The sequence below is a fragment of the Nelumbo nucifera genome, chromosome 5 (genome assembly GCF_055504915.1).
Source record: "Nelumbo nucifera cultivar China Antique chromosome 5, China Antique-T2T, whole genome shotgun sequence".
NCBI classification, from domain to species: Eukaryota; Viridiplantae; Streptophyta; class Magnoliopsida; order Proteales; family Nelumbonaceae; genus Nelumbo; species Nelumbo nucifera.
In genome coordinates this window covers 4,602,797-4,630,503 of record NC_142653.1, presented here as the reverse complement: position 1 = coordinate 4,630,503, position 27,707 = coordinate 4,602,797, and the positions used below count along the sequence as shown (strand labels likewise).

Genomic DNA, 27,707 nt, shown 5'->3' with positions numbered 1-27,707 from the left:
ACCAAGTATATAGTCCCTTTCTTAAATAGGAAGCTCTCACCAATCCCCAAACTAGAGAATCCCTCTCCTCTCTCTCTCACGGTTTGAGTCTCTTCCAATTCACCCATCAGGCGATTATCTCCGTCTCTCGTCGCAGGTAATCTACGCACCCTTTCTTCTTCTTCTTCTCAGATTTGTTTTCTTCCTCTTTGTCTTCTTTATCACTCCTTTCCTGTAAATTATAATTCCGGAAAATCATGAAAAACCTTATCAGATCTCACTTGGCTTAAAATGAAAAATCTGTAATAGTAATATACGAGATTTTCAGTTGTGGGTCCATACAACACATAATAGCCAGTGGGCTAACACGGGTGGCGCTAAAACACTGTGGCTCATTGATGGGTACTTTCAGGTGAGGTGACTGACAGACGACGCCGAAGAAGATGATTATCAGCATGAAGGGGTCGACTATGGTGCATCTGACAGAGGAGACGCCGCAACAAAGACTGTGGAACTCTAAAGTGGACCTAGTGGAACTCTAGCAGTTCGGCTTCGAACAATTTCGTCGATTGGAAAGTGCTCAAGGAAGCTCTAAGCAAGGCTCTTGTGCCGTTCTATCCCATGGCTGGGAGATTGAAGAGGGACGAAGATGGTTGGATTGAGATCAACTGAAGAGGCTCGTGTGCCATTTTATCCCGTGGAAACAGAAACTGGTTTGGTCATCGATGGTTTCGATGACTTTGCGCCCATCATGGAGCTCAAGCAGCTTATTGTGGCATCTCTTTGTATCTACACGCACGCACAAGCTGCTTACACGTGAAACGGTCAATCTATTCTCACTAGTAGATTTTATTGAGAAAATATCCATTATATATAGATAACATCAAGTACGAAAAATGTTATCGATGCACGGCTGCGATGCGCTGTAAGGTTGGTGTGAGACGCGCTTAAGTGAGGAGTAAATCCGATCTCGCCTGTACCTAGTCCGAAGGCCCCGAACTCGGTATAGGATTCGAAGCTCAAGCAAGGTCAGCCCAGATAAATCGGGGCTGGGTAAATTTTGGTCGATAAAACCCGGCCCAAGATTTACTAGTACAAGCGCCGTCCGACTGTCCGAGGTGCAAAAAGACTAAAACCCTTCCCAAACCCTTCTATCAAACTCTTAACTGCAAAAATCGAAACCATTTTGCTCACCGTCTTCGGTTGATCCATGGATGCAAATTTTGTATTCGAAGCCCCTAGTGACGAAGAGCTCGAAAACGTGGAAGAGGAAGAAAGTGAAACACAAAAATCTCAATCTCCATGGGAATTTTCTGCATACTCTGAATCAGTCGCCGAAGAGCATACGCGAAGGAGCACAACTTCCATAGATTTCAAGATCTCCAGAGCCCGCGAAGAATGTGCAATCCCGCTACTCAATCACAGCGACGACGATAGCGCTGAATACGAACCAGATAAGCAAGTAAGATTGTTGCCTTTTTTTGTTAACTGGTAAAGCGCATTAGTTTAAGACCAGATTTCATGTGAAGTTTTGTTGTGCAGGAAAACTACAAGCCTGAAGAAGGCGACGATGATAAGAATGTTAGGGACAGTAAGTCCTTCTTTGCGCCTTCGGATGGGGCTTCGTTCCATGCGAATTCATTCATGGAGCTTAATCTCTCTCGTCCACTGCTTCGAGCTTGTGAAGCATTAGGGTACCATAAGCCAACACCGATTCAGGTTATTTTTTTTTCTTTTTCGAGCTAACTTTTAATGTAGTTCTTTGATTTTATGTATCCGTTATTGCTCCTCTTGAAAAGTTTAAGCGTTTTTATTTGTAGGCAGCCTGCATACCTCTTGCGTTAACTGGGCGTGATATCTGCGGAAGTGCTATAACTGGTTCTGGAAAGGTATGCTTGTCATGTCACTAGTCACTTTAGTCATTGGAAACAGTATTGGTATTTTACATTTTTTTATTATTATCTCATTGTAGACGGCTGCTTTCACATTACCTGTGTTGGAGAGATTGCTATTCCGCCCCAAACGTGTACATGCAATAAGGGTCCTAGTTCTAACTCCCACTAGGGAATTGGCTGTACAGTAAGTTATCTATTTATCTGTTTATTTCTCTATGGTTTGCTCTATCAATGGAAATCATATCATTCAGATGTTCTGTAGACAAACTTCTATTTTTGTTTGAAGCTAGCTATACATTTGTATAAGCAAAGTTAATTACTTGTGAATACTTATGTATGCGTTTATGTAATTTTTGATCAACTAAGGTTTCTTTAATTGTTAATTTATATGCATGAGTCAACCCTTTTTACTTGTTCAGGAGATCAAATGGTTGAACAAGAAAGAAAAGAAATACAAGAGTATAATAAGAAAGAATAACAAAACGATGTTGGTCTCAATTTAGAACAATGTAGATATTTAACTTGGAAGATTAGAATTGCTAGATTATCATCCCTTGTGGAGTAAAAGAAAATTCAGAGGCGTTGTGAAATATCAAATATTATCTAACAAGGCTAACACAAAGTCCAGTTTCTGCCTTTTTCAAATCAAAATACAAGATAAATGGATTGCATTTGGGAGTTCTCTTATACCACTATTGGTGCATGGAAAAGGTTTTGCAAATAGGAAGAAATTGAAAAACCTACATAACTTGCAGATTGGTAGAAACTACAAATTCCAACCTTCTTGCAGTTCTTTGGCAGACCTCCATTCTAGTTAACTTTATCCAGAACCCTATCTTTAGGCTGTCACTCTGGAGATAACTTTTGTTGCATTGGGGTGGGGAAGGGGGCGTAAGGTGTTAAAATATTGGTTCATTTCTAATCGGCTTTTTTTTGTGTTTTTTTAAGCAGTAAAAACCCTCTATGAAGAAAGTATACTCTATCCTCAAGATTCCCAACAATGATTTATTGTCTTCAAGCTTGAAATTTAACAACAAATTTACTTCATTGCATTGTTTAGGGCTTTTAGGCTATTGCTATTCACTGGTTTGGGCTAATTGCCTTACTGTTCTATAGGGAAAGTAAAATGCAGATCTTTTAGGCATATGGTCTTCTGTTTTGATATTACTTATGCTCCGTTACTGATTATTGCTCTTATCGTTTAATCTCTACCCCAGATTCTATTCTTGGCCCCTAATGCTCATCACCTATTACTCTTTGTATTAGAAGAGTGATTTAACCTTAACTTCTGTATACAAATATGAATAGCGAGACTTGTTAGCAGGGATCTTAACAATCCTTTAGTTCAACATGCTTCTCCACTGCTAGATCGACTTCTGCTTTTGTTTTGTAAACCATGGCAAATTATTTTTCAAGGATTTGTACAGGTTAGATTGTTTTTTTTTCAACATTGCATTCTCCTCTCATTAGATTATCTTTTTGGTTTTATATGTCTAATTTTACCTTATTGTTCTATCTCTTAAATATAATTTATATTTCCATTCTATCAGTACTAGTTTTCTTCTTTGTTTCTTTTGACAGAGTTCATAGTATGATAGAGAAGCTTGCACAATTTACTGATATCAGATGTTGCCTGGTTGTTGGTGGTCTCTCAACAAAGGTTTGTTTCTAAACTTTTTGTGTTGATGTGTTTGATACTGCAAAGAGAGAATGGAGTAGGCTACTTTTTGGCTAAGGTTGGTTCAACATGTTTAGATGCCAATTACGTACTATCATTTTTCATTTTCTTCTAGGCATTGTAACATTGTTCTATTTATTTCAGTTCTTGGTGGTTGTTGGTATGTTGAGAACCAATGATTTTTATTGGAATTTCTCTACATGATTTTAGAAATTGTTTCTTTAATATACAACAATTTAATTGATAAATAACAATACAGTCAAATTTGGTAACTTGAAAGCAATAGTGTTTTATTTTGGTAAGATGTCTTCTATTGATTGTTAGGTTGTCAGATATTATATTACTTTCTGCTTCAGAATTTCAGATGTGCTCCCGCATTGCTTTCATGTTTGGAGGGCGCTGCTTGATTGGTTCCCATACTATTTTATGGTTTTTTGATGGATCATACTATTTTAGGTTTTTAAATTTCCATTAAAATTTATACCATGGTATCTTTGGTTCAGATGCAAGAGGCAGCCTTGAGATCAATGCCAGATATTGTTGTGGCCACTCCAGGGCGTATGATAGATCATCTGCGTAATTCTCAGTCTGTGGGCTTGGAAGATCTTGCAGTTCTGATCCTTGATGAGGCAGATCGCCTTTTGGAACTTGGGTTTAGTGCTGAAATTCGTGAGCTGGTAACGTCAAAACTTTCTCTTTGTTCCTTTATCTAAAAAGAAAGTGCAGTGGCATCTCTGGACGTGGATTTGTTTTTCCACTTAAGGCTGAAGGTTCTGTCTGTTTGACATTCTTAGCATGTACTAATGGAGACATTCTCTATTTCACCTGGGATTTTGGCTACCTTTTTTGCTTAGTTAGCTAGGAATTATTTTAAAATGGTATATGGAATATTGCTTCTTGTGTAGTTCTGTTATTTTTATAGGCTAGGCCTAGTAAAGCTGCAGAGTGCAGATTAGATTACCAAGGAAGCTTCTATTGTTGGTCTAATTGAAGATTTACTATTACCATCCATATGCCCCCACTTATTCCAATGCATATATAAAATCTCATCTTTTTGTTACCAATAAAAAACACGTTCTCTTTTCTGGATGTATATATGCTGAATTCCTCAAAATTTTATTCATTACAAAAGGCTAATACATAGAACATCATCCCCTCTATGATGCGGAACGCATCTATTTGCTGGCTAATGGCTTCCTATCATCCCGTGTTCATGTATAACAACACATTTTCTAATTTACGAGACAGTGATGACAAACACCAAAACAAGTCTACCTGGTAATTTCTTATCTATTCTTGGGGGGAGCATTTGCAACTATCAAATGCTCTAAAAGTTTCCCTGGTAAATGATCTAAAAGTTTCCCTAATAAAAAGAAAGGAGGAGAGCAAGATTAAGAAAAGAAAATTGAGTGAAGTGGAGAGATTAAAGAGAGATATCGAGGGGGATAATAAGTTTGGGATGAGAGGAGATAGAAGGAAAGGGTTCAAATAGATATTTGGTGGTTTTTTAGGGTTAAATTTTAAAGTTGAGATGAGAATTCTAAGCTGGAATGTGAGGGGATTGGGTAATGCAAGGAAGAGAGCAACAATCAAAGAAGTAATTAGGAAGTTCAATCCGGATGTGGTGTTAATTCAGGAGTCCAAGAGAATGGACTTTGATAGTAGATGGGCAAGAAGTGTCTGGAGTTCTAAAGGGATAAAGTGGGTGGCTACTCCATCTTGGGGAGCCTTGGATGGGATCATAACATTGTGGAAGGAAGATGTGGTGGTAGATTTGGAAGAACTGATAGGGGATTATTTAATTTCTATGAAATTCAGGCAGGCGGAAGTTGTTTTGAATGGGTACTAACAAATGTATATGGCCCCAATGACTAGGAAGAGGAAGAGGTTATAGGAAGAATTGAGTGATATTAGGGGCCTATGGGAAGGACCTTGGTGTGTGTGTGTGGGGGGACTTTAATGTAGTAAGATTCACGGAGGAAACCAACAATCTCAGACAGAGAGTGACAACCAGCATGAGAAATTTCAATCAATTTGTGGATACTTTTGAGCTTAAGGAATTCCCGATCCAAAGCAATATCTACACTTGGTCCAACCTTCAATCTAACCCAATCTGCTCTAAGTTAGATGGATTCTTGTTCTCAACAGATTGGGAGGAGCATTGGGGGAACCTAAATTCTAGAGCACTCCCTAGACTCATTTCTGACCATTGGCCTATAGTGTTGTTAAGGAGGACTTAAGAGGAGGTGGACCTATTCCCTTTAGGTTTGAGAATATGTGGTTAATCCATCCGGGATTCATAGAGAAGATCAAAGAATGGTGGGAACAACACAATCCGTCAGTTGAATGGGAGGGGATGAGATTCCACAAAAAGATTCAATTCCTAAAATCTCAAATAAAGGAGTGGAACCGTCTGGAATTTGGAAGAGTGGAGGAAAGAAAGAAGATTTTAATGGAGCAAATTGAGGATCTGGACTCGAAGGAGGAAAGGGGTTCTTTTGAAGAAGAAGACAGAGAATTGAGATGGAGGGCTAGAAAGTAGTTGGAGGATCTCTTATTGCAGGAAGAGATAAGTTGGAGACAAAAGTCTAGATGTAAATGGTTAAAAAAGGGAGACAGAAACACTAGATTTTTTCACTCTGTGGCAAACACTAGAAGAAGGAAGAATATCATTTCTAAGCTAGAAGTTGATGGAGCTGTTCTTTCCCAACCAGCAAAAATAGCAGAGGCTTTTGCAACCCATTTTAAATCAATTTTTGGAAGGCCTGTAAATGAGAGGATTCGGGTGGAGGGGCTGGAATGTCCAACTCTTAGTTTAGAAACCAGAGTGGGGTTAGAGAAAAACTTTGACTTAGAGGAGATGAAAGGAAACATTATTTTCAATGGATAGAGCGAAAGCTCCAGGCCCAGATGGATTTACATTGGCATTTTATCAGGATTGTTGGGACATTGTGAAGAAGGACCTAGTGTTGGTTTTTGAGGAGTTCCACAGGAGGGGAATCATTAATCCGGGTTTAAACTCCACATTCATTGCATTGGTTCCTAAGAAGAAAGAGGCATCACATCCAAGGGATTTCAGGCCGATTAGTTTGGTGAATAGTCTGTACAAGATAATTGCAAAAGTCTTGTCTCTAAGAATTAAGAAAGTTCTTCCAGCCATTATCACACCCAATCAAGGAGCTTTTGTGAAGGGAAGGCACATCATTGGTCAAATTTTGATTGCAAATGAGAGCTTAGAGAATTTTAGGAAATCCAAGAAAAAAGGAGTGGTTTGCAAACTAGACTTAGAGAAGGCTTATGACATAGTTGACTGGTCCTTCTTGGTGGAGGTAATGAAAAGTTTTGGTTTTGGAGACAGATGGTGTAGATGGATCTGGGGTTGTATCAGGAGTTGCCATTACTCGATATTGGTGAATGGAACTGCGGTGGATTGCTTTCCGGCCATGAGAGGAATAAGACAAGGTGATCTGCTCTCCCCCTTTTTCTTTACTCTGATTGCAGATGTCCTGGGGAGACTGATACATAGAGCTGGTTCTAGAGACTTGATAAAAAGGTTGGAGAGTCGAAAGGGGGGAAGTACCACTTACACACTTGCAGTTTGCAGATGACACAATCCTATTTTGTGAGGGTGGGGATATAAGAGGGATTAGAAACCTAAAACTGACAATACAACTCTTTGAGCAGATGTCTAATCTTAAAGTGAACTTCGATAAGAGTTGTGTGGTAGGAGTGAATTTGGAGGAAAGGGAAGTAAGTGATTGTGCAGGTGTGTTAGGGTGCGCTATCTCGGAGTGGCCCATCACTTATTTGGGCCTCCCCCTAGGAGATAAATCCAAGAATGAAAGCTTTTGGAACCCGATAGTAGAGAGATTTGAGAAAAGGCTTGCTTCTTGGAGGAAAAATTATCTTTCTCTTGGGGGGAGAATCACCTTGATTAGGTCTACCCTTTCCAACCTTCCTATTTACTTCATGTCAATGTTTAAGATTCCTACAAAGGTCTTCAACAGGATAAAAAAATTAATGAGGGATTTTTTATGGGAACTAGGAGTGGAGAAGAAAGACCATAGGGTGAGGTGGGAAGTGGTAAATAGGAGCAAGAAGCTAGGGGGCTTGGGAATGGGAATATCAGGAAAAGGAACATGGCATTATTGGGGAAATGGTTGTAGAGATTCCCGTTGGAAAGGGACAAATTGTGGACGAAGATTGTGGCTAGCATATATGGGTTGGATGAGAATGACTGGGATCCTAGAATTTTGGCCAGGATTACTGCCGCATCTCTGTGGAAAGCCATTTATGATATGCTTCCAGTTTTCTCCCCTTGGATCAGGTATGATTTGAACTCTGGTAATCGAATAAAATTCTGGGAGCAAATTGGGGTTGGGGACCTACCCCTGAAAGACCAATTTCCATCATTGTTTGCTTTGTCAGATTTGAAAAATGAACCCATTTCCTCATTCTTGGTTCCTTCTTATTCTTCTTCTGGGTTTGGGTGGAATCTGGGGTTGAGAAGGGCAATAAGGGATATAGATTTGGGGTGTATGTCATCTTTGCTAACCATCCTTGAAAATGTTTTCTTGAACCCTAGTAAGGGAGACACCAGAATCTGGACCCCTTCTTCATCCGGCTCTTTCTCTTGTGCTTCGTTTTTTGAGACATTGGTCCAACCTACTACTCTGCTTGGGCTGTCATTCCCGGTTAAAGAGATTTGGAGCAAACCCATTCCTCCTCGGGTTGGTAGTTTTTGTTGGGAAATTTTCCTGGAAAGAGTTAACACAAATGACTTGCTTCAAAGAAAGAGGCCCAACTGCTGTTTACTTCCCAATAGGTGTATTCTTTGCAATGCTGATGGGGAAACGGGTTATCATATTATGGTTACTTGTCCAGTTACTAAGACTGTTTGGGAGTGGGTGTTTCCCTTTTTGGGTATACTTGGAATCCCCCTGTGAGTGTGCAATGCTTGTTCTCTCCTTCTTTCTTTAGTTGGCCTAAGAGAAGGGGGAAGATCATGTGGAGAAGCATTAGGGCTGTAGTGTGCTGGTCAATATGGGAAGAAAGAAATTCACGAATTTTTTCAGATAAGGAAAGAACCACAGAAAACCTAACAGATTTGATACTTTCAAGGGTTGCTCATTAGCTGAAATCAATGGAGATATTCTCTGAATTCTCTATGGCAGACATGCTGAGAAAGTGGAAAGAGGTTGCTATTTGCTGTTATGTATAAAAGGAACTGTAGCCCCACTTGGACCCCCCCTCCCGCCGGATTCGTAAAACTGAATTTTGATGGATGTAGCTTAAGGAATCCAGGGCCCTCTGGGATTGGGGGCGTTTTCAGGAATGAGGAGGGGTATATTATTGCCTTGTTCTCTGGGCCAATTGGAGAGGGTGACTCTCTTAGAGCCGAAATTCTAGCAGTTTTTGAAGGAATCCAAAGAGCAAGAGAATTAAGCATTAGATGCTTAGTTGGAGCCGAAATTCTAGCAGTTCTCTGGGCCAATTGGTGATTAGGTGGCCGAAAGGAGATATCAGCGGTTTGTGGAGCTACAACAATGAGAAGAAAAAATTTAATTGGCTGTGTAAGGACTTGGAGGTGCAATACAGCTGGGTGAAGAGAAGTGCTAACTCAATGGCTGATGGGCTAGCTAAGCAAGGGGTGGCTAAGGATTCTTTGTTTTGGGCACATTTTTAGTATTTTGTTGCCATCTTGATGTTGGGGAGTTAAGATAGCTTACCTCCCCATTTTCTGTAATTAATTTTCACAAGTATTATTCATTAATAAAGATTTCTGTTATTGATAATTTTTTTTTTTTTTTTTCTGGACAAGATGAGATGCCCATTGCTCATTGGAGTAGACATTAGCCATCTATGTGCATTTTTTGTCATCATTGGCTGTCTGTGCATGATGAAACCTTCTCAGTCAACTTTCTCTCATCTTGTCACTGATTGAGGTTACTATCCAATCCTCTGAATATGCTTATTTCTAATTCTATCTTTTCTAGTCTTTCAATTCATCCATGTTGGGATCCTCATCTCAGCTACACTCATTTTATTTTTTTTGATATGTTGTTTCTTGATTGTTCAACACTATGTTCCATACAACTTTGCTGTCCCTATAGCAGTCTTATATAGTTTTCCTTAGGCCCACTATTTTTATACGCTAACCATGCAATGCACCTGATGCACCTCTCCACTTCAACCACTGTGACATCCTCTAACTGTAAAAGATTTTGCAACTAACCCTTGTCCCAACCATATGGGCTTGGCTACATGAATCCTGTTTTGCCATTCCATTCTGTTTAGTGCAATATCAATCTTGTAAAAGATTTTGCAACTACTTAGAAAAATCTTTTTCAACTTGTAGTTTGTTGATCCCTTGAACCATCTATAATATGGTTTGCATTTTAGTGTGTTTTGGTTAAAAACCTAAAGTTTCTCTAAGGGGCGTTTGATAACTGCCCATGTAGGTGCATGGTGATCCCAATGTCTGTGTTTCATCATTGAGCCATTAGGAACATCATACCTTTGGTTTACATTAATTAGAAGTATGCTATAACTATTCCTTAACTTTTTTAGTTAAGGTGCTATATAACTGTATCACAGCTGTTGAATATTTGAATCACCATAAATGAAGATTTTTAGAAGAGGATTGTGAGGTAGTTGTTGTCCCCTTTTAAAAGATCTTGAGCATATGCTTGTACCATATATCTGAAGCTTTTATGTGTATGATGTAATATTGGTTATAATTCCATATTTCCTGTCCGAATAGATCACTCTCAGGTGTAGGCACTATTGTAGAAAAAGTATACCAGCAGTTTCTTCTGTTTTGCTTACTTGAAATATTTATTATCCTTTTTCATAAATGGCAGGTTCGCGTATGTCCCAAAAGGAGACAGACCATGCTATTTTCAGCTACAATGACTGAGGAAGTTGACAAGCTAATCAAGCTTTCTCTAACTAAGCCTGTCCGTCTTTCTGCTGATCCATCTACAAAAAGACCTGCAACACTGACTGAGGAGTAATTCCTTTATAGTTCTTCTGCTGAGCTTTAACATACATACACACATATTTCTTCAAGTGCATGGTTAAAATAGTATATTATAATATCTTAAGTGTATTGGTTACTTGTTTCTGTTGGGCAAGCTTTACAATCATGTGCTGTCCCACATATGTGGTGTGACTCTTGGTGTTAAGAATGATTAGGAAAATATCAATCACATTGTATCCCACCTCCTGACCCCTTTTGTGCACAGGCACATGGAAGAAAAGCTTTAAAGTGGGAAACTTGCATTTTCATGTTGATAGTGCCCATTGTGGATTTTGTCTTGTGGTTATTATTGTGGTTGGTCCTTTTTTAATGGTACTGATACTTCACTATCATGGAAGTTTTGTCCAACTTCTCCATAATCATGGTAACTTTTGTGCAGGGTGGTTAGAATACGTCGTTCACGTGAAGTAAATCAAGAGGCAGTTCTTCTTGCATTATGCTCGAAGACATTCATATCCAAAGTGATCATTTTCAGGTTTTTGCTCACTATAAGTCACAGCAAAAATGATTCCACTGTATATTGGTCATGCTTTTTTAGTATTTAAAGAAACTTTTAGTTTGAGGAGATACATTTAGATTTGTAATTTTTTCAAACAGTCCATAGTCTAACACAAGAAATGACAGAAATGGTTACGCTGGAATTGCAATGAAGTGTGAAATACCAATCACTAAGCAGAATTGTTTGTTCATTTCATATTTCCTTTTGTAAAGCTCTAATGTTATATGTTGGTTCAATGTTTCTGGTGGCAGTGGAACAAAACAAGCTGCACACAGGTTAAAAATTTTATTTGGGCTAGCAAGTTTTAAAGCTGCTGAGCTACATGGAAATCTTACACAAGTTCAACGCCTTGATGTGAGTTGCCAAATTTCTTTCTAGACTAGATGAGTGCATTTACATTATGTTGCAACTTGTTTAGTTCATCGGTAGATATTGTATTTTCTTTTTGGAAAGTTTAGGTAGTTACAATGTAAATGGTGCTGCCTGGCAGGTGGCATGGGTGTCAAGTGTTTGAGTGTCCAGAGGTGCATGTGAACCCCCAGAAATTGTGGCATTTGGACATGACAATAAATAAATAGTAGATGAAATAAACAATGTGGACATTTTATTACTGACTTAAAGGTTGTAGCAGAACCATCTAACAATACTTATTTCACCAGATCACAGCTAGATGTGTGATTTTTGAGATGTCCTTGTAAAACTGGATGTAAATTTCAGCATGTTTACTGATTAAATTGTGAGCTTTTGTTTATTATAAGGCCTTCTAAAAACTATTACATATATATTGCCTATTCGATCTGTGTGCCAGTGTTTACAGGCTGCATGCGTTGTGTTTCATAATTTGATTTCCAGGCACCATTTACAAGCTAATTTTATGGATATATACTCCACCTATTGTTAAATCAATTAAAAAATTGATTCTGTTTTCTAATTATAAAAAAATGATTCAATGTTCTACTGTCAACTACTTTTGGCTGTAACATAGACATCTTTCTTATAATATCCAAGTCTAACTAGTTTAATTGGTCCCTTGTCCAGGCTTTGGAACTTTTCAGAAAGCAGCAAGTGGACTTCTTGATTGCAACTGATGTTGCTGCTCGTGTAAGGAGAATATTTTATGCTTTCCCTTTATTTAATTTCCCCCTCTTAATGTTCTGTCTTTTTTCTTTTTCAAAGGCACATGGATTAGATATTTCAAACTAGGAACCCCTTTGCTTTTGAGGCCTTTCTGTTCATGTGAAATTCTACTAGGAAAAAAAAAGGTTCTGCAAAATAACTTGTATTGTTCTGTAATACATGGCTTTCTTGGTGGTTTTCTTTAGGGACTTGACATAATTGGTGTTCAAACGGTTATAAATTTTGCATGCCCTCGTGACCTTACAAGGTAAAATACGACTTTTACTTATTGCTTGTTGATGTTGCCTATATTTTATGTTGTATCCTGTCATATTAAGTTTCTCCTTCTTCCAGCCTTGATTGAGCCACCAAATGTCTCTGTGCTGTGAAGATCATTTCACCATTATAATCTTAGTGGAGATCATTTCACCATTACTCATTGTAATCTTAATGGAGATCATTTCACTGTTATTCATCAATCCTCGTTTCATTTGGCTTATAATTCCTTATGTTTTGCCTCAGTTGCATTCATTTTTTCTTCTTGATGTCTTCAAGAATATATAACAAGCATTGTTGGTCCAGACATTTTTAGTAAATTGCACATTAGTAGGACTTTCCATCCAATAATAGCCTTTTGTCATTGTTTTCTGCATTCCAGTGATTCTGATGTTTTCCTTTCTCTTTGTAGCTATGTTCATCGAGTTGGTCGTACGGCAAGAGCTGGGAGAGAAGGATATGCTGTTACATTTGTCACTGATAATGATCGATCTGTCTTAAAATCCATTGTGAGTGATGCTATATTCTGTTAAAGGCACTTGGTGGTTGTCTAGGTGAATAGTTGTTTTGCACTTCCCTAGGCAATAGGCTACTTAGGTGACAATAAACTCGGTGCTCTTCTGGTGTTTACGGGGATCTTCTCTTGCTTAGATTGGTACTATTAACAACATAGGAAACACAAACAAAAGCATCACAAATAGAGCTACCATTACTAGTTAGTTGTATTAGTTTTCAATGTAGAACTGTATTTTTTTTTTTCAATTAATAATGTGGAACTGTATTGATGATACAAATACCTATAATCATGTATCATATTTGATACATTTTTTATTGGAAATAAGTCAAACAATTTTGTTAATTAGATTAGGAAATAATTGTATGGTATAATACATATAATGAATTTGCTTGGATTTTTAGGGGTTTTTGTTCTTTTTTTCGGGGGGGGGATGTTAGTTTGACTTCTCTTTCTCTCCTCAGGTGATTTCTTATCATCTGATCTTGTATTCTCCATTTTATTGTAATGGTTTGTTCCTTCTATAAAAATGTTTTGGTTAGCATTAATAGCAGATACATGCACACACATATATTGTTTTGTATAATTTAATATCTTCATATAAATAGTTTGGATTTTTAAATTTTTATCTCATTTTTCTTTTGATCAGCAACTTTGTGGCTCATATAAGAATATAACATATTCTTGTTATCCCCAAATGGTTGGGAACGACTGAGTTGAGTTGGGTATAACATATGCTTCTTGTTAATTGGTCTTGTGTAGATAATTATCTCTATGTTTATTTAATGGTTATCCTGATAACCTTTAGTTTGTTTCAGCAAGGATATACAACATTTTATGTACTCAAATCTGTACAACAATGTGTAAGAAAGGAAAACATCTCTAATTTCCTGAAAATGTAGTTTTGCTCAAATCACCAGGGAGTAGGAGTTACATGTGGGCCCCTTGCCTAGCCTCACATAGGCATTATATCAATGGATGTAAAGAAGAAAATTATAAATAGAAATATGCTTTTAAAGAAGCTGCTAGTGGTTTCTTTTATTAGGCAGATCATGCTTGTAATGAACCACAGATAGGATTTATTCTTTTTTTTTGATGAATTATTTTATTTAGCAAGAATGATTTTAATGTAATAGGCAAAGCGAGCTGGTTCAAAATTGAAGAGTCGAATAGTTGCAGAGCAATCAATAGCTAAGTGGTGTCAGATTATTGAACAAATGGAAGATCAAGTTGCTGTCATTCTTCAAGAGGAGAGGTTCTTATTGAATTTCATAGAAGAAGATTTCTCTTGTAAATGTAATTTTTCAAATCTCAGTAAGAACATTAATCCTGTGCAGGGAGGAAAGGGCCCTAAGAAAAGCTGAAATGGAAGCATCAAAGGTTCAATATTCTAGTTTCTGATTTGCCTTCTTTTTTTGGAGTTTTTTGCAGTATATTTATTTTTCTATAATTAGAAGTTAATCCATGCATTGGAGAATGACACATGGAAGAAGCTAATCACGTTAGGATTTGCCATGCCATTGTCATTGAAATAACATCGTATTTTGCCATATCCATGGCTCTGATGATATTATCAGTACTAACTACTAATTAAAGAATGCTTGCTTGAGATTTTATTTTTTAATATGGAGATTTTTGACTTCCAATATTTGCAGGTGGAAAATATGATTGCACACAGGGAGGAAATTTATTCACGTCCTAAAAGAACTTGGTTTGCAACAGAAAAGGAGAAAAAGCTTATAGCTAAGGCTGCAAAAGTAATTATTTTTTCAATGCTTTTTTATCAAATCAATGTTATGATTGTTAGTGTCTATTCACATGCTTGTACTGGACTAGAGATTTCTGTCCATGTTTGAAATGTTTAGTTATGAATGTCCTGATGTCAGCTATTATTCGGAAATACTATTATTCACAATACTGTAGTTTAATTCTATATTAATATTTTAAAACGTGGAGGTGTGATGTGAGGCGTTCCACTACCTAGAGGCGTGAGGAGTTCAGAACGCAAGAGCCGAAAGGGCAGGGGGCAAACCACTTTCTTTCCTCTTATCTTTTCCTCCCTTCTCTTTCCTTTCCTTTTCTATTTTTTTTCTTCTCTTTTTTTTCTTCTCTTTTTTTTTCTGTCTTTTTATATAAGATAAGATGTGCATGAGGCGCATGAGGCATACACCTCTAGCACGCCTCATGAAAAACGCACATGAGGCGTACACCTCTAGCACGCCTCATGAAAAACGCACATGAGGCGTACGCCTCAGAGGTGTCAGCGCCTCTGGCATACGCCTCAGGGCATTTTGGGAGCACCTCGCCTGGAGGCGTGCCTCCAGGCGTACGCCTCCCATGCCTTTTAAAAAACTGTCATAGTACCTTAGTTTTTTTTCTCTCACACATTTGAGTTACTCATTTCAATGACATATTTGTTCCTTACTGTTTTTTTTGGTAACTAACTTACTGTCTGTTATAATGAAATCTTCGTGATTGAGAATGTTTCTAGAATATTTGACTTATTTGCTGAGGGGTCTTCCCAACTTTTCAATATATGTTCTTCAAGGTAGGTAGTGGTAGTTGTACCTACCTCTACTTTGACGAGCATGCATCAATACCTTCATCGTGGATAACCTTTTTGTAGATTTATGGAACTATCAGAGAATTATTCCTGCACCAATTATGTCTTCTAGGTATATGTTAGGGGTCGACATCATGCAACTTCCTGAGATCACATTTCCCTTTCAATTTCTCCTTTCAAGATGTGATTCTTCAGTGTCCTTTTTGCTACCCAGCCATGGTAACTACTAGGTGCAGTCTTGCTAGCCAGATGCTAATGCTTTCTTTATATTTTGGTATCAGGATCTGCATTGTGGTTTGGTATCACATTATGTTTGATGGTAATTTCAAGTTGCTGGGTAGTGATTTTTCCTTTTCTGGTTACTTGACATTTTTAGGATGCATGATTAATTTTCATCATCTAAGCCTTTTCCTAACCATATGGGGTTGGCGGCATGAATCTTGTTTCGTCATTCCATTCTGTTCAGTGTCGTATCCCTGCGATAGTTGGGACATTTTGCAGGCTTTCTGATTAGCAAGCTATTCAAACATGAATCCTGTTTCACATAAATTTATAGAGTAATTTTGAAAATAATGTTATATTTTGAACTCTATGCTTCAAATATTTTACATCGTTTTGTAGATTTTTGATAAGTGAATTATTCAAACATGTTCACAATTGAATGGGAATATATATATATATATCCATTTTTTATAAACATATTTTTCTAAATGTGAACATGCTACCTAATCAACTTTACAATGCAATGTCAATCATCATCATCGTCATCATCATCCATGACTTATCCGAACTATATGGGCTCGACTACACGAGTCCTGTTTCACCAATCTGTTCTATTTAAAGCCATATCCATGTGTTAAACTATTAGTGCTTATATTATTTCTTACTACTACCCATGCCCTTTTTTGTCTACGTTGTGCTCTTTTAGCCCCTTTAATGTGTAGCAAATCACTTCTTCTAACCGGCACAGGTGCTGGTCTTCTATGCATGTGCCCAAACCATCTTAGTCCACTCATTCTCATTTTATCACCTATTGGAGCTACTCCTAGGTTCCTACGGATAAGTTCATTCCTAATCTTATCCTTTCTAGTTTTTTCACTCATCCATTTTAGCATTCGATTTTTTTTTGATGAATGAAAAAAATTATTAAATCAGAAGAAACACCATTGAAGAGGCACGAACTGTTACCTCTTCAGAAAAGTATTACATCAAAATAAAACAGAATTAGCCATAAATAAAATTATAAAGCAACCCAAAATAGCTGCTCCCTTGTAGCCCCCTGCTTAGCTAACCCATCCACTAAGGTGTTTGCTGATCTTCCCACCCATAGAGAGGTAACAGTCATATTTCTTGTAAGCCAGTTTACTCTCCCTAATATATCTGTGTTGCCACATGGCTGAAGCTGGGTCTTTTAACCATCCCACCGCAATTTGAGAGTCTCCAACTACCAAGTGCTGAACCCCTAATTCTTCTGCAATCTGAATACCTTGTACCGCCGCTAAAATCTCAGCTCTATTAGAGTCTCCTATTCCCACAGGGCCTGAGAACAAGGCTAATATGTTGCTCTCCATGTCTCTCAGCACCCTTCCTATCCTCGATGGGTCTGAGTTTCCTTGGCTGCTGCCATCAAAGTTCAACTTTACCCATCCTCCAGGCAGAGGGGTCTACACTACAGATTCCCTGTCCTTCCTTGTATGGCTGTTAGCCACCACTACCCAGTTTCTCCAAATATCATCAAAGGAAAAGGTATGAAAGAAGTCCAAAGTTCTCAACCAGTGAATGACCCTAGTCAATATACAATCCTCAACGGCCTGAATGCTTCTTTCTTTTTCTTTGAAAATCCTTGCGTTCCTTTCTTCCCAAATTGTCCACAATGCAGCTGCTCTAATACATCTCCACATCAATTTTCCTTTTTTTGTAGGCCACACAAAAAAGGAGGGATCGAACAGTTGGCTTAAGTCTATGGACAGATTCCACCTACACCCAAATAAAGAGAAAATCCAACTCCAAATAGCTCTAGAGAAGGAAGGGGACAACTTCCTTCCATAATGTTACTAGACCTCCATAGTGTTACTAGACCTCCAGAGGCTCCCCAGGAAGGGGCCAATGTCCAACAAACTCCTCTTGATCTCCATACACTTCTCACCCACCTTTTATCCATTTCTGCCAACTTGGTCTCCTGTATCAACACTATGTCCGGTTTCTCTCTTCTTAGCAAGTCTTTGATGGCCCTTCTTTTTCTTTCGCTTCCCAGTCCTCTCACATTCCAACTGATGATTTTCATTGAACACTTCTTTTCAAAAAAAACCCTTCCCAAAAAATTCTACCTTACAGCGGAATCTTTCTTCTTCCCCCTCTCCCTCTAAATTCAATGTCACCCTCAATATCTGAAATCAACCTCTCCACTTCTGATCTCTTTTTCTTTTTCCTTTTATTATTACCCTCAGCCTTCCTAGATGATGCATTAGTTTTTGCCTCCCCTCCCCCCAACTTAGGACTTCTGTGGTAGTCCTTCTTTTGAGAAATTTCTTCTCTCTCCCTTTGATCTAACTCCTCCTCCTTTACTTTGTACTCCAACAACTCACATATCATATCCCATATACTCTCTAATTCCTCCTCCTGTCTCTCTCTAGGGGCCACTCCTTCCTTTCTCAGTTCATTCTCAGGACTGCCAATCTCTCTTCTCTTCCCCGCGACTGGAACTTCCGCTTGGGATGCTGGAGTATCTGCTACAAGCACAGAAGGCACATTAGTAACCAAAACCGAATGGACAATCATACCTGTGTTGTTGGTGATCAATGGGCCATCATTCAAGGGAGGGGGGTGCGCATAAGGAGAAAGGCCCAAGTCTGTTCCTTGAGGTTGATTTTGCCGTAGAGAGTTTATAGTAGGAGTCAATACCCTGTCGTCTTTAACAGTTGAACTATCCTTCCCGTGTCTCCCTTCTTCTGGTCTTACGTTACAGATCAAAGTGTTAGGGTTTTTCCTTACAGACCTCATATCCTGATTTTCCTGATCTACTGGATTGACTTCCTTTACGAGTGCAGGCAGCACCTGAACCTCATCTTTTGTCGAACGATCCAATACATTCACATCGTCTTCAACTCTTTGAAAATCATCTTCTTCCTTGTTCTCTTGAAAAAGCACCTCTGTACCCAAGCTATCTTCATAAAAAATGTTCCTCGAGCTGTTCAGATCGATACTCCCTAGGTTCACTGTATAGTCTGAATTAGTATCGCTGAACTCTTCCTCAAAGCATTCATGTTGCTTTTGCTCTTCACAATCGCTTCGTCTGACGCTCCTTGGGTTGCGTTTTTCAGGTGACGGTCTGTTCATTTTTCCTAACGCAACCCACTGTAGGGAGTTCCCAGAAGGTGCTCTCTTCGTTGGTCGTGGTTTTCTGTCGGTTGAGCTCAACGAAGGAGAAGATAAATGGTGTTTACCATCTATCAACTGTAACCCCCTAGTCACGTGACCTTTTAAAATCCCTGTGGTCCCTTTCGATGGGCTGATATTATTCGGCCCAATTAGTGTTTTAACAAAGTGTTCCCCCTGCCGCACTCCCGCTTTAGATAGGCCCACAGAGGTTGGTTCACTAATCATTTTATCCCTTCTGTTATTAAATGGCCCAACTTTTAGAAACTGGGGCCCATCTCTTTAAGAAGGCCCATCTCTTTAAATGGATCCAGCATTTTAGCTCCCCCACTCCCTACCCCCTTCTCACCTTTTCTCAGCCGCACAGGTGCATTTAATGAGGTAGCTTGCACGCCATCTGTTACTGCTAACGCATATGACCTGTCAGGTCTCCATCTACTGCCTTCCATCTTCAGCCAAGCTTTCGAATTTTCAAAAGCTTGCTTGCCCTCTTTTGTGTATCTGTGTTTTCCTTGTAGCTTGACCAACCCCTTACTGCCACGTAAGGTTTCTTCTTCAACCTGACCATCTTCCTCCCTACGAGCTTCCTTCCACATTTCAGCTTCAATGGAGAAAGTCAGCCAGACTGCTATGAAAGCTCCTTCAACTCTCAGGTTCACTTTCCTGGGAATCTCCTCAGGCTTGACACCATTCAGTAAAATTGCTGCAGACCTTAGATCTCCCCAAAAGACACCAGCCAGTTTTGCTTCACACAATGTTGCGATGGCTTCTGCTACTTCATCCTTCCACGGATGGAAAGGTAGACCCACCACGCGCACTTTTACTCCATCCATCCCCGAGGATTCCTTCGAGTTTGATGACGGAGACCACCTGAAAATGTTCACTGACCCCAGTTTATCTTGTACACATACTGCCTCAACTTCTGGTATATTGTCCAGGGGATCTAACAGAGCTTTGCACCTCTCAAAAGGAGTTAATACATATGTGGTCGTCATCTTTAATTGTTTTGTCACCAAATCAGCAACCTCCTCCCAGTTTCTACCTGGTTTATCGACTTCAACAATAAGTTTATTGGACCACTCTCCTGCTGCCACTGATGTTAATAATGCTGCTCTATTATCATCTTGCACTAAGGTAGGGGCGGTTTTGTTGGGAGGCTCAAAGTTCACTACTGTCTTCAGGGGAGCCTCTCTTACCTTCTTTTCTGAACCTTTTTCCTGTCTCAACTTCATTCTAGAGATAAATTCTCTCAGAGCCTTGACTATTTCTATTCCTCCTTGGCTCTTCCTCCCTTCTGGAAAGCATACCATCTTTTTTCTAGCATTATCATACTTCTTTGATAGTGCTATGAAGAAACCTTTGTAGTTCTTCCTGCTTTCCACCACATACCTCCTTCCCATCTCTGTTAGAAATTCTTTCCAACATCTGTCCTTTCCTTTTGCACTCGCTGCAACTACAAACTCTATGAACCATTCTACCACGTTCAATCCTACCAACATCACTGTAGCCAGCTTATCCTCCCTGATTTTCAAGCTAATCTGCCCTCTGATTCTTAGTTCTTCCAGCGGAAAACTCTTTGCCTCCACCTTGAGATGCCTTCTCCATCGATTAGCCTCCACGAAGTTCTCCATACTCTTCTCTCTTAGAAATTGTGATCTCGCACCCATCATGTGGCTTCAGTCCCCGTTCTTGCTTCCCAAACCAATAAACTAAAAGTTACAGTGGAGAATGGAGAGTTTATATTACACAAACACTAGTGAGAAGAACATATCTTTTGCACATGAGCTAGCATTCGAATTTTCGCCACATTCATTTTCTGGACCTGTTTCTTGACTGCCCAACACTCTGCTCCATATAACATAGCTGGCCTCACAATTGTTTTATAGAATTTTCCTTTTAATGTAAGTGATATTCGCCTTTCACATGAAAGTCCAGATGCACCCCTCCATTTTGCCGACCCATTCTGCTCTAATTCTTTGGGTAACATCCTCCTCAATCTCTCCCTTGTTATGAATTATTGAACCAAGGTACCGGAAATGGTCACACTGAGTTATCTCTTGGTCTCCAATCCTAAGTGTATCTTGATTTACACTCCTATTATTACTAAATTTACATGTCATGTACTTTGTTTCAGTCCTACTTATTTTAAAACTTCTTGTTTCTAAGGCAATTGTCCATAAGCTTAATTTTGCATTTAACCTTTCATTATTTTCATAAATTAAAACATGCCGTTTGCAAACATGCACCATGGAACTTCCACTTGAATATGTTTAGCCAAATCATCTAGGATCTGTGGAAATTGATAAAGGGTAAACGATGAACCTTGGTGAAGAACCATAGTAACTATAAAATCTGAAGCCTCTCCCATTGGGGTTTTAACATTGGTTGTTGCCCCCTCATACATATCCTTAATTAGATCTATATACCTATTTTGTACCCCTTTCTTTTCCAAGACTCATCATATTATCTCTCTAGGAACTCTATCATATGTTTTTTCTTTTTTTTTTTCTAGATCAATGAACACTATGGAGATCTTTCTTCTTCTTCTTCTCTCTAAACTTTTCTATCAATTGTCTCAAAAGAAATATAGCTTCCATGGTTAATCGCCCTGACATAAAGCCAAATTGGTTCATTGATACACTTGTTTCAAGTTGTAATCTTTGTTCAATTATTCTCTCCCAAAGTTTCAGTGTGGTTTGTAAGTTTTCTAAATTGTTCAATTATTCTTTTTACCATACCCATTTCAACATGTTTTCTAAATTGTTTAAACATTCAGAACAATATGGACAATAAAGTATCATATTTCATTATATCATTGACATTGCATTGTCTCAAAAGATTAGCAGTGAAAACACGTTGAATTTTTCCTTTGTGTAATTTAACACCTTGAACTTGAAATTTCTTGCTTGTGGTGCTATACTTGTGAGTGTCCATTTTGATTTTAGTAGTCATGTTTGATAGGCTTCTATGGAGAAAGACAAGAACTCTGCAAGCGAGGTAATCAGTGCACAACAAGCTGAAGACTTAAAAATGAAGGAAAAGAGAAAGCGGGAGCGTGAGGTATTTCTTGCTATTCCTACGTTGGCCCATTTGTCAAATGGTATTTTGTGCAAGTAGGTAACATTGTTTACATTGTTGTCTGGTTTTAGAAAAATCTGCCACGAAAGAAGCGTCGAAGATTGGAAGCAGCTCGAGAAAGGTTGGAGGATGAAAACCAAACTGATGAGTTGGAAGAGGTTTGTGCCTGCATGCATATGTTCATTTAATATCAAAGTTACGATCTTTTCTCTTTGATCATTTTCGCAATTTAGTGCTCTTTTTAAGTCACCTAGGATAGTGCGTCTATCAATTAGAACCTAATTTAGATATCTGAGAGCAAAAAGTTGGCCTGACTGGACAAGCCTAACTATGGGTGGATTTGAGCCGAGCCAAGCTGAATATTTGGCTTGACTAAAAAGCTCATATGTTCGAGCTCGACTTGGTTCGAATATAAACATAAAAAACTTCACATGTAAACAATTTTATTTGAGCTACACGTAGAATATTTACATGTAAAAAAATAAAAAGATCATATATTCAAGCTGAGTTGAGCTCGACTTGAGCTTGACAATGGGCCAAGTTTCATATAAAAAATAAAAAAATTTACAGGTAAAAAATTTCACATATAAAAATATTATATAATTATACATATAAAAATGAATTCTTGTTATACATATAGAAATTAAAAAGTATACCTCTAAAAATTATTTATTATAGTACATATAAAAAATAAAAAACATTATATATAATATAAGCTCGATTGAGCTTGCGAGCTTCACGAGCTGAGCTTCATTGGGCAAGAGCTTGATTTATATCAAGCTGGATCGAGCTTTACACGAGCCGAGCTCGAATAGATCGTGAAAAACTTGGTTTGTGTCCACCCCTAAGCCCAATATCATCACCTACTATTCTTCATGTTGCCATTCATATTTTTTAAACTACATAGAATATCATGCCAGATGGATATATCTAAGGTGGTACTTAAAGTGAAGGTTTTCGTTTGTCCATCTGTACACAGGGCCTAGTCTAGCATGCACAGTGGGAGTGGAGCTTTATTTTTTGATTAGTAACAGTATTTTTTATTAAGTTTATGACAATGCAAATATTCAAAATCTCCGCAAAAGCAAAGGAATGTGGAATGTGAATAATATAGAGTTACAATCTTAAAGATCCAACCACTCCCACCAAAAATAAACCCTTGTAACACCTGATCTAGTTATAGCGTATTCAGAACTGTTAGCTTGTTTTGGAATCTACCTGAATGAATAATTCAGGTTGGCTGCCAGAGGTTTAGTTTATGTAGATGAGAACATAAATGTCTATGGAACTTTTCTTATCAAGGGGATTGAATAGATCATTACCACAGCCGCAATGAAGCTACGGATGTGAATGCCATGGAGTTGGGTTTTGCGGTTATTAATTTGCTTTCTGCCTTTCTATGTATGTCTTGTTTGGATCTTTTCATTGACCTCTAAGCTTGTGAGGTCGAAGATTTACATTTGTTGATCACCTGCCCTGTTGTGTATGTGGTACAAATGCAGGGTGGCCTTCATAGTTCTTTTGTTAAATTTCACACTTTTTGCAACATCTTTATTGTTGACTGAATTTGTTTAATATTTCATCATAGCATTAGTGATTGAGAATTATGTGTACTCATGACAGGTAACTTTTATTGTTTAGCAATAATACATTTTTCTTTAATTGCAGGGAAGTGGAAACAGTAAGAAGGAAAAAGTAGGAAAATTATTGGTTGATGTGGCTTATCGACGAGCAAAAGCAGCAAAGGCCATAAAGAAGGCACGTGATGCTGGAAAGGTTGTGAAAAAAACTGGAAAAACATTAAAACGTCATTCCCAAAGAAACCAATCACGGGCAGAAGAGATGAAGGAATTATTCCAAAATGATATGAGTGAAAAGAAGCAGAAAAGAAACACTAACGGAGCAGGAAAGAGAAAATCTAAGAATTCATTCAAGAGCAAGTCACGGTATGGATTATGGCTTATGGCTTATGATAACTGTTGTTAAATCAATGCTATTCATGTACTCATAAAAAATCAATTCTATTCATGAGTTGATTTGAATGGGACCACAATGCTATTGGATCTGTTTGCATCCCATTAGAAGATACGCGACAAGGATTCTAAATTCAATTTCAGTAAATTATTAATATTAATTTTATTTCCTTTTGTTCTTAGGCTTCAAATAAAGTTCTTTGACATCTAGACATTCTCATGTAGTTTCAAGAACAAAAAAATGATTATAAATTGAGGTTAGAAACTTACAAAGAGATCTTCATATATTTCTTCTTTAACAGATAGAAGAAATGCATGTAAAAGATAGAAGAAATAAATGAAATTTTAATATGGTCCAATTTTGTGTAGTTTTTTGTTCTTAAGTCACTTTTCTCCCTTCTGGGTGGGAATGTGATTAGGAGCAACATGTTAGGGGGGGGGGGGTACCTGTGCTTTGTCATGCTCTCTGTAGGGGCTTTGGGCTATAAGATGAACTTGTTATAGTTGTGCAATAAGCTTATGAATTATGTTTATTGATAAAAAAAAGCTTATGAATTATGTTTCCTAAATCTTAAGTTTCCTTGGTTTATTTAGTATTTCGATATTGTGAAACCATTTATTATGGTTTATGAATCTATGATTCACAACTGAGATGAATGAGAAACTGAAAATTACTTTGTTTTACTGACTTGGTATGAATGTGCAAAGTTGAGTTAATGGATCATTCCATTTTTCTAAAAGTTTCTATTGCACTTTTTTGGTTTAGCGACCTTATGATTCATGATTTGACTTCTATCCCTTGGGATTTTACAATTCGATTAGACTTTGACAACGTTTCTTATTATTAAAATTAAATCATGGCTTCCTTGTTCAACTCGTGCAGTTTTCTTGATATCTGTATTTGTGCAGGCTTTGGATTGGGTGATTTTTGCCTTGTGTGCTTTCTGAATTAATTGTAAACTGTGGTGGGGGGAAACAGTTACCCTGACTTTGGTATGGACACAGGTGCATGGGGAGTGAGTGGACTTACCAATGTTTAGTCAAAACAGTAACATAACCCTTGAACTGAATGAAAATCATTCTGAGGGTGGTGCATGAAGAGGATGGATATACTCCTATTTTTAGCCAAAATGGTAGTGTGATCCTTAAATTGAATGAAAGTAATAAGAAGGGAAGGAGGGATTACTCTAAATTTTAATGGGAGTGTGTTAGGCAATCCAGGAGCCAGCTGGTATAGGAGGTATAGTAAGAGACAGAAGGGGTATTGTTATTTAGACTTTTAGTGGTCCAACAGGTGTCGCAGACTCTACCAAGGTGGAAGTGTTGGTGGCTCTCACGGGAATCAGAATAGTTATAACCCTGGGCCTTCAAAATTTAGCTATTGCAGGGGATTCCACAAATACCATGAAATGGCTAAGAGACGAAGTGGGTGGCCTGTGGAGTTTGAGTCATTTTTTGACAGAAGCTAGAGGCTCTGAAACTGCTAAATGCAATTATGACTTGGATTCCAAGGATTTAAACTTTGTTGTAGATGGTTTAGCTAAAATAGGTGCCTATTTGGATGTCTTATATAGTGATAGTTTGATTCCTGTGTAATTCCCTGGGTCTCCCCTTTGTTTTGTACATCTCATGCACTTTCACTTTTATTAAAAGAATCTGTTACCTTTCCTAAAAAAAGGTAATTAGAATTCTTTTCACAGAGACTGCTAGCTTTTCAGCTTTCCCATATTTTTTCTTATTATTTGTTGTGGTATTTTTGTTTTAGTTTTTATATCTGGTCCTATGAGGTGTTGTGTTCTGTTTTCCATTATTTTGTTTGATGCATAAAATGGCTTCACTATTATGTAGATTACTGCCGTCTATGGCACTAGGGAGAATGAACATTTGTTTGCTATTTTTCGTAGTTCTGACCTTAGACGTGTCTCTTTGGTCAAACTGAACATGTTTACTTTTTAAATGGATTTATTCAATTATCTCATGTTTATTAGATGAAAAAAAGGATCAAAGCCTACAGATTAGATGGTTGTGAATTTCGTGGTAGAATAAGCAGGAACTATTAACGTTCACAGAGTTTTCTCCACTAGTTTGTTTCTCATTTATTGTTACTATTTCCTTTCTGATTTTAACGCAGTTCATTATTCCACTGTAGTTGGGTGGCAAAGGAGTCTCTAATTGCTGTTATAAACATTCATGTAGGTATAAGCGCAGATAGTAACAAGTTTTCATCTTAAGACTTTGTTGGACCATTGTCCAATGTCCATACAGTGAAACACCGAGTACTTATTGTTCCTACTAACGGTAAGCTCTTCCATTGGAGCTAATTTATTTCATAATTGTCATTCTTTAATAGCCACTGGAAATTTTGGACTCAAAATTTGGGGTCACTCTTTTTTGCTTTGTTTTTCATATATTTAATGGCTTTAGATCTTCCCTTCTCTATGAGACTTTGTTTTCTCTACTCCAGAAAGGTGGAACAGCTGATCACTCTTATTGAAGTCATGTTGATGTACATCCACAGGCTCCAAGTACATGTATTTATATGAATATTATTTAACATTTCAAACTGGCCAAGTTTGGCGAAGAGGATCAGTGGCTGTTGTTTTGTTAATTTTTGTTTACAATATCATTCCCATCAGTATTTTCTTCAAACATCATATTTAGGCTTGGTTTGTTTGAAGTGCAATTTCATTTGTACTGGTTTAAAAGTATGAGAGTGCAAATGAGTTTAGAGTAAATTCTGGTTTACTTTGCTGATCCGGTAGCTGAGATTGCCACTTCGCATTTTTTCAACAATGGAGGCTTGGGATCAAACCCGTCTAACTGCAGGCTCTCCATGGTAAAGTTGGGGGGCCTTATGTGCACCCTGCATTTGCACTTTACATATTTGTATTTACACCACTGTCAAATGCAGCCTTAGGGACTCTTCGCCAATATTTAGAACAAAAACAATTGTGATATCAGCGTATCTAACCGTGGCTTTCTTTCAACAATTGCCTGAATTTAGCTCAACCTTGTTAAGTTTAAGAAATTAGATTGCAAAAAGAAGTCGAGATTGGGCCAGCCCAAACCCAAAATTATGGGTTGATTAGGGTTAGGATTTTGGGCGGGGGGGGGGGGTTCAACAGCTTGGTTGGGTTAAGGGTTACCTGAACCCTATTTTACTTGGTCCGACTTGCACTCCTAACTGGGATTGGAACAAAACCTCTATTTTCCAGCTTAATTTAATTCTAGAAATGATACTGAATCTATTTTCCCATGTGGGAAATTAGTGTGATTGCGACAGGCCAGACCCATCAACCTGCAACCATCCAAATCTCATATATGCTCATTTTAAAAGTGGATTTGCCAAATCTTGAGAATTTCTGACTACCACATTTGCTTGGCCAATAACCTATTGTGTTGGAAGTGACGAGGAAGCTGTTATCATCTTATACTCAATTTGAGAAGAGTGCAAATACAAATATGTTCAAATGCAAAACCTTGTATTCAGTATTTCTAAACCTTGAATATGTACTATTCCAAAACTGAGGCCTATGGACATCCTGGAAATACCGGAGTTGAAACCCTGTGGTGGTTTTTTAACACCTGAGCATTATCCCCAGTAGAGATCTATGAAACCAACTTTGCAAGAATTAAAATACCGTTAAAGCTTAAGAGACTAGCGGTGGAAAGTATGAGATACATAGGTTTTACAGAGAACTTAGTTCTTATTACTAGTT

At 38.0% G+C, this 27,707-nt stretch overlaps 1 protein-coding gene across 1 annotated transcript; it reads left to right on the top strand.

Moving 5' to 3' along the window:
• Positions 1–26,731, top strand: LOC104590024 (DEA(D/H)-box RNA helicase family protein). Its single transcript, XM_010248529.3, has 21 exons — positions 1–136; positions 392–1,441; positions 1,522–1,698; positions 1,800–1,868; positions 1,952–2,058; positions 3,456–3,534; positions 4,056–4,229; positions 10,416–10,564; positions 10,974–11,069; positions 11,345–11,447; positions 12,132–12,194; positions 12,416–12,477; positions 12,898–12,994; positions 14,136–14,254; positions 14,337–14,379; positions 14,655–14,756; positions 21,899–21,997; positions 22,087–22,173; positions 23,684–23,961; positions 26,185–26,286; positions 26,453–26,731. The coding sequence occupies exons 2-20, from the start codon at positions 1,190–1,192 to the stop codon at positions 26,198–26,200; spliced, it is 2,172 nt and encodes a 723-aa protein (XP_010246831.1). The 5' UTR covers positions 1–136; positions 392–1,189; the 3' UTR covers positions 26,201–26,286; positions 26,453–26,731.
• Positions 26,732–27,707: the final 976 nt, after the last annotated feature.

What these genes read in the sequence shown, in the direction of transcription:
- LOC104590024 (XM_010248529.3), top strand. Translation starts at nt 1,190, where the DNA reads ATGGATGCAAATTTTGTATTCGAAGCCCCTAGTGACGAAGAGCTCGAA. An exon ending in GTGCTGAAATTCGTGAGCTG is followed by an intron (nt 4,230 to 10,415) that starts GTAACGTCAAAA and finishes CATAAATGGCAG; the next exon opens with GTTCGCGTATGTCCCAAAAG. An exon ending in TTATAGCTAAGGCTGCAAAA is followed by an intron (nt 14,757 to 21,898) that starts GTAATTATTTTT and finishes CATGTTTGATAG; the next exon opens with GCTTCTATGGAGAAAGACAA.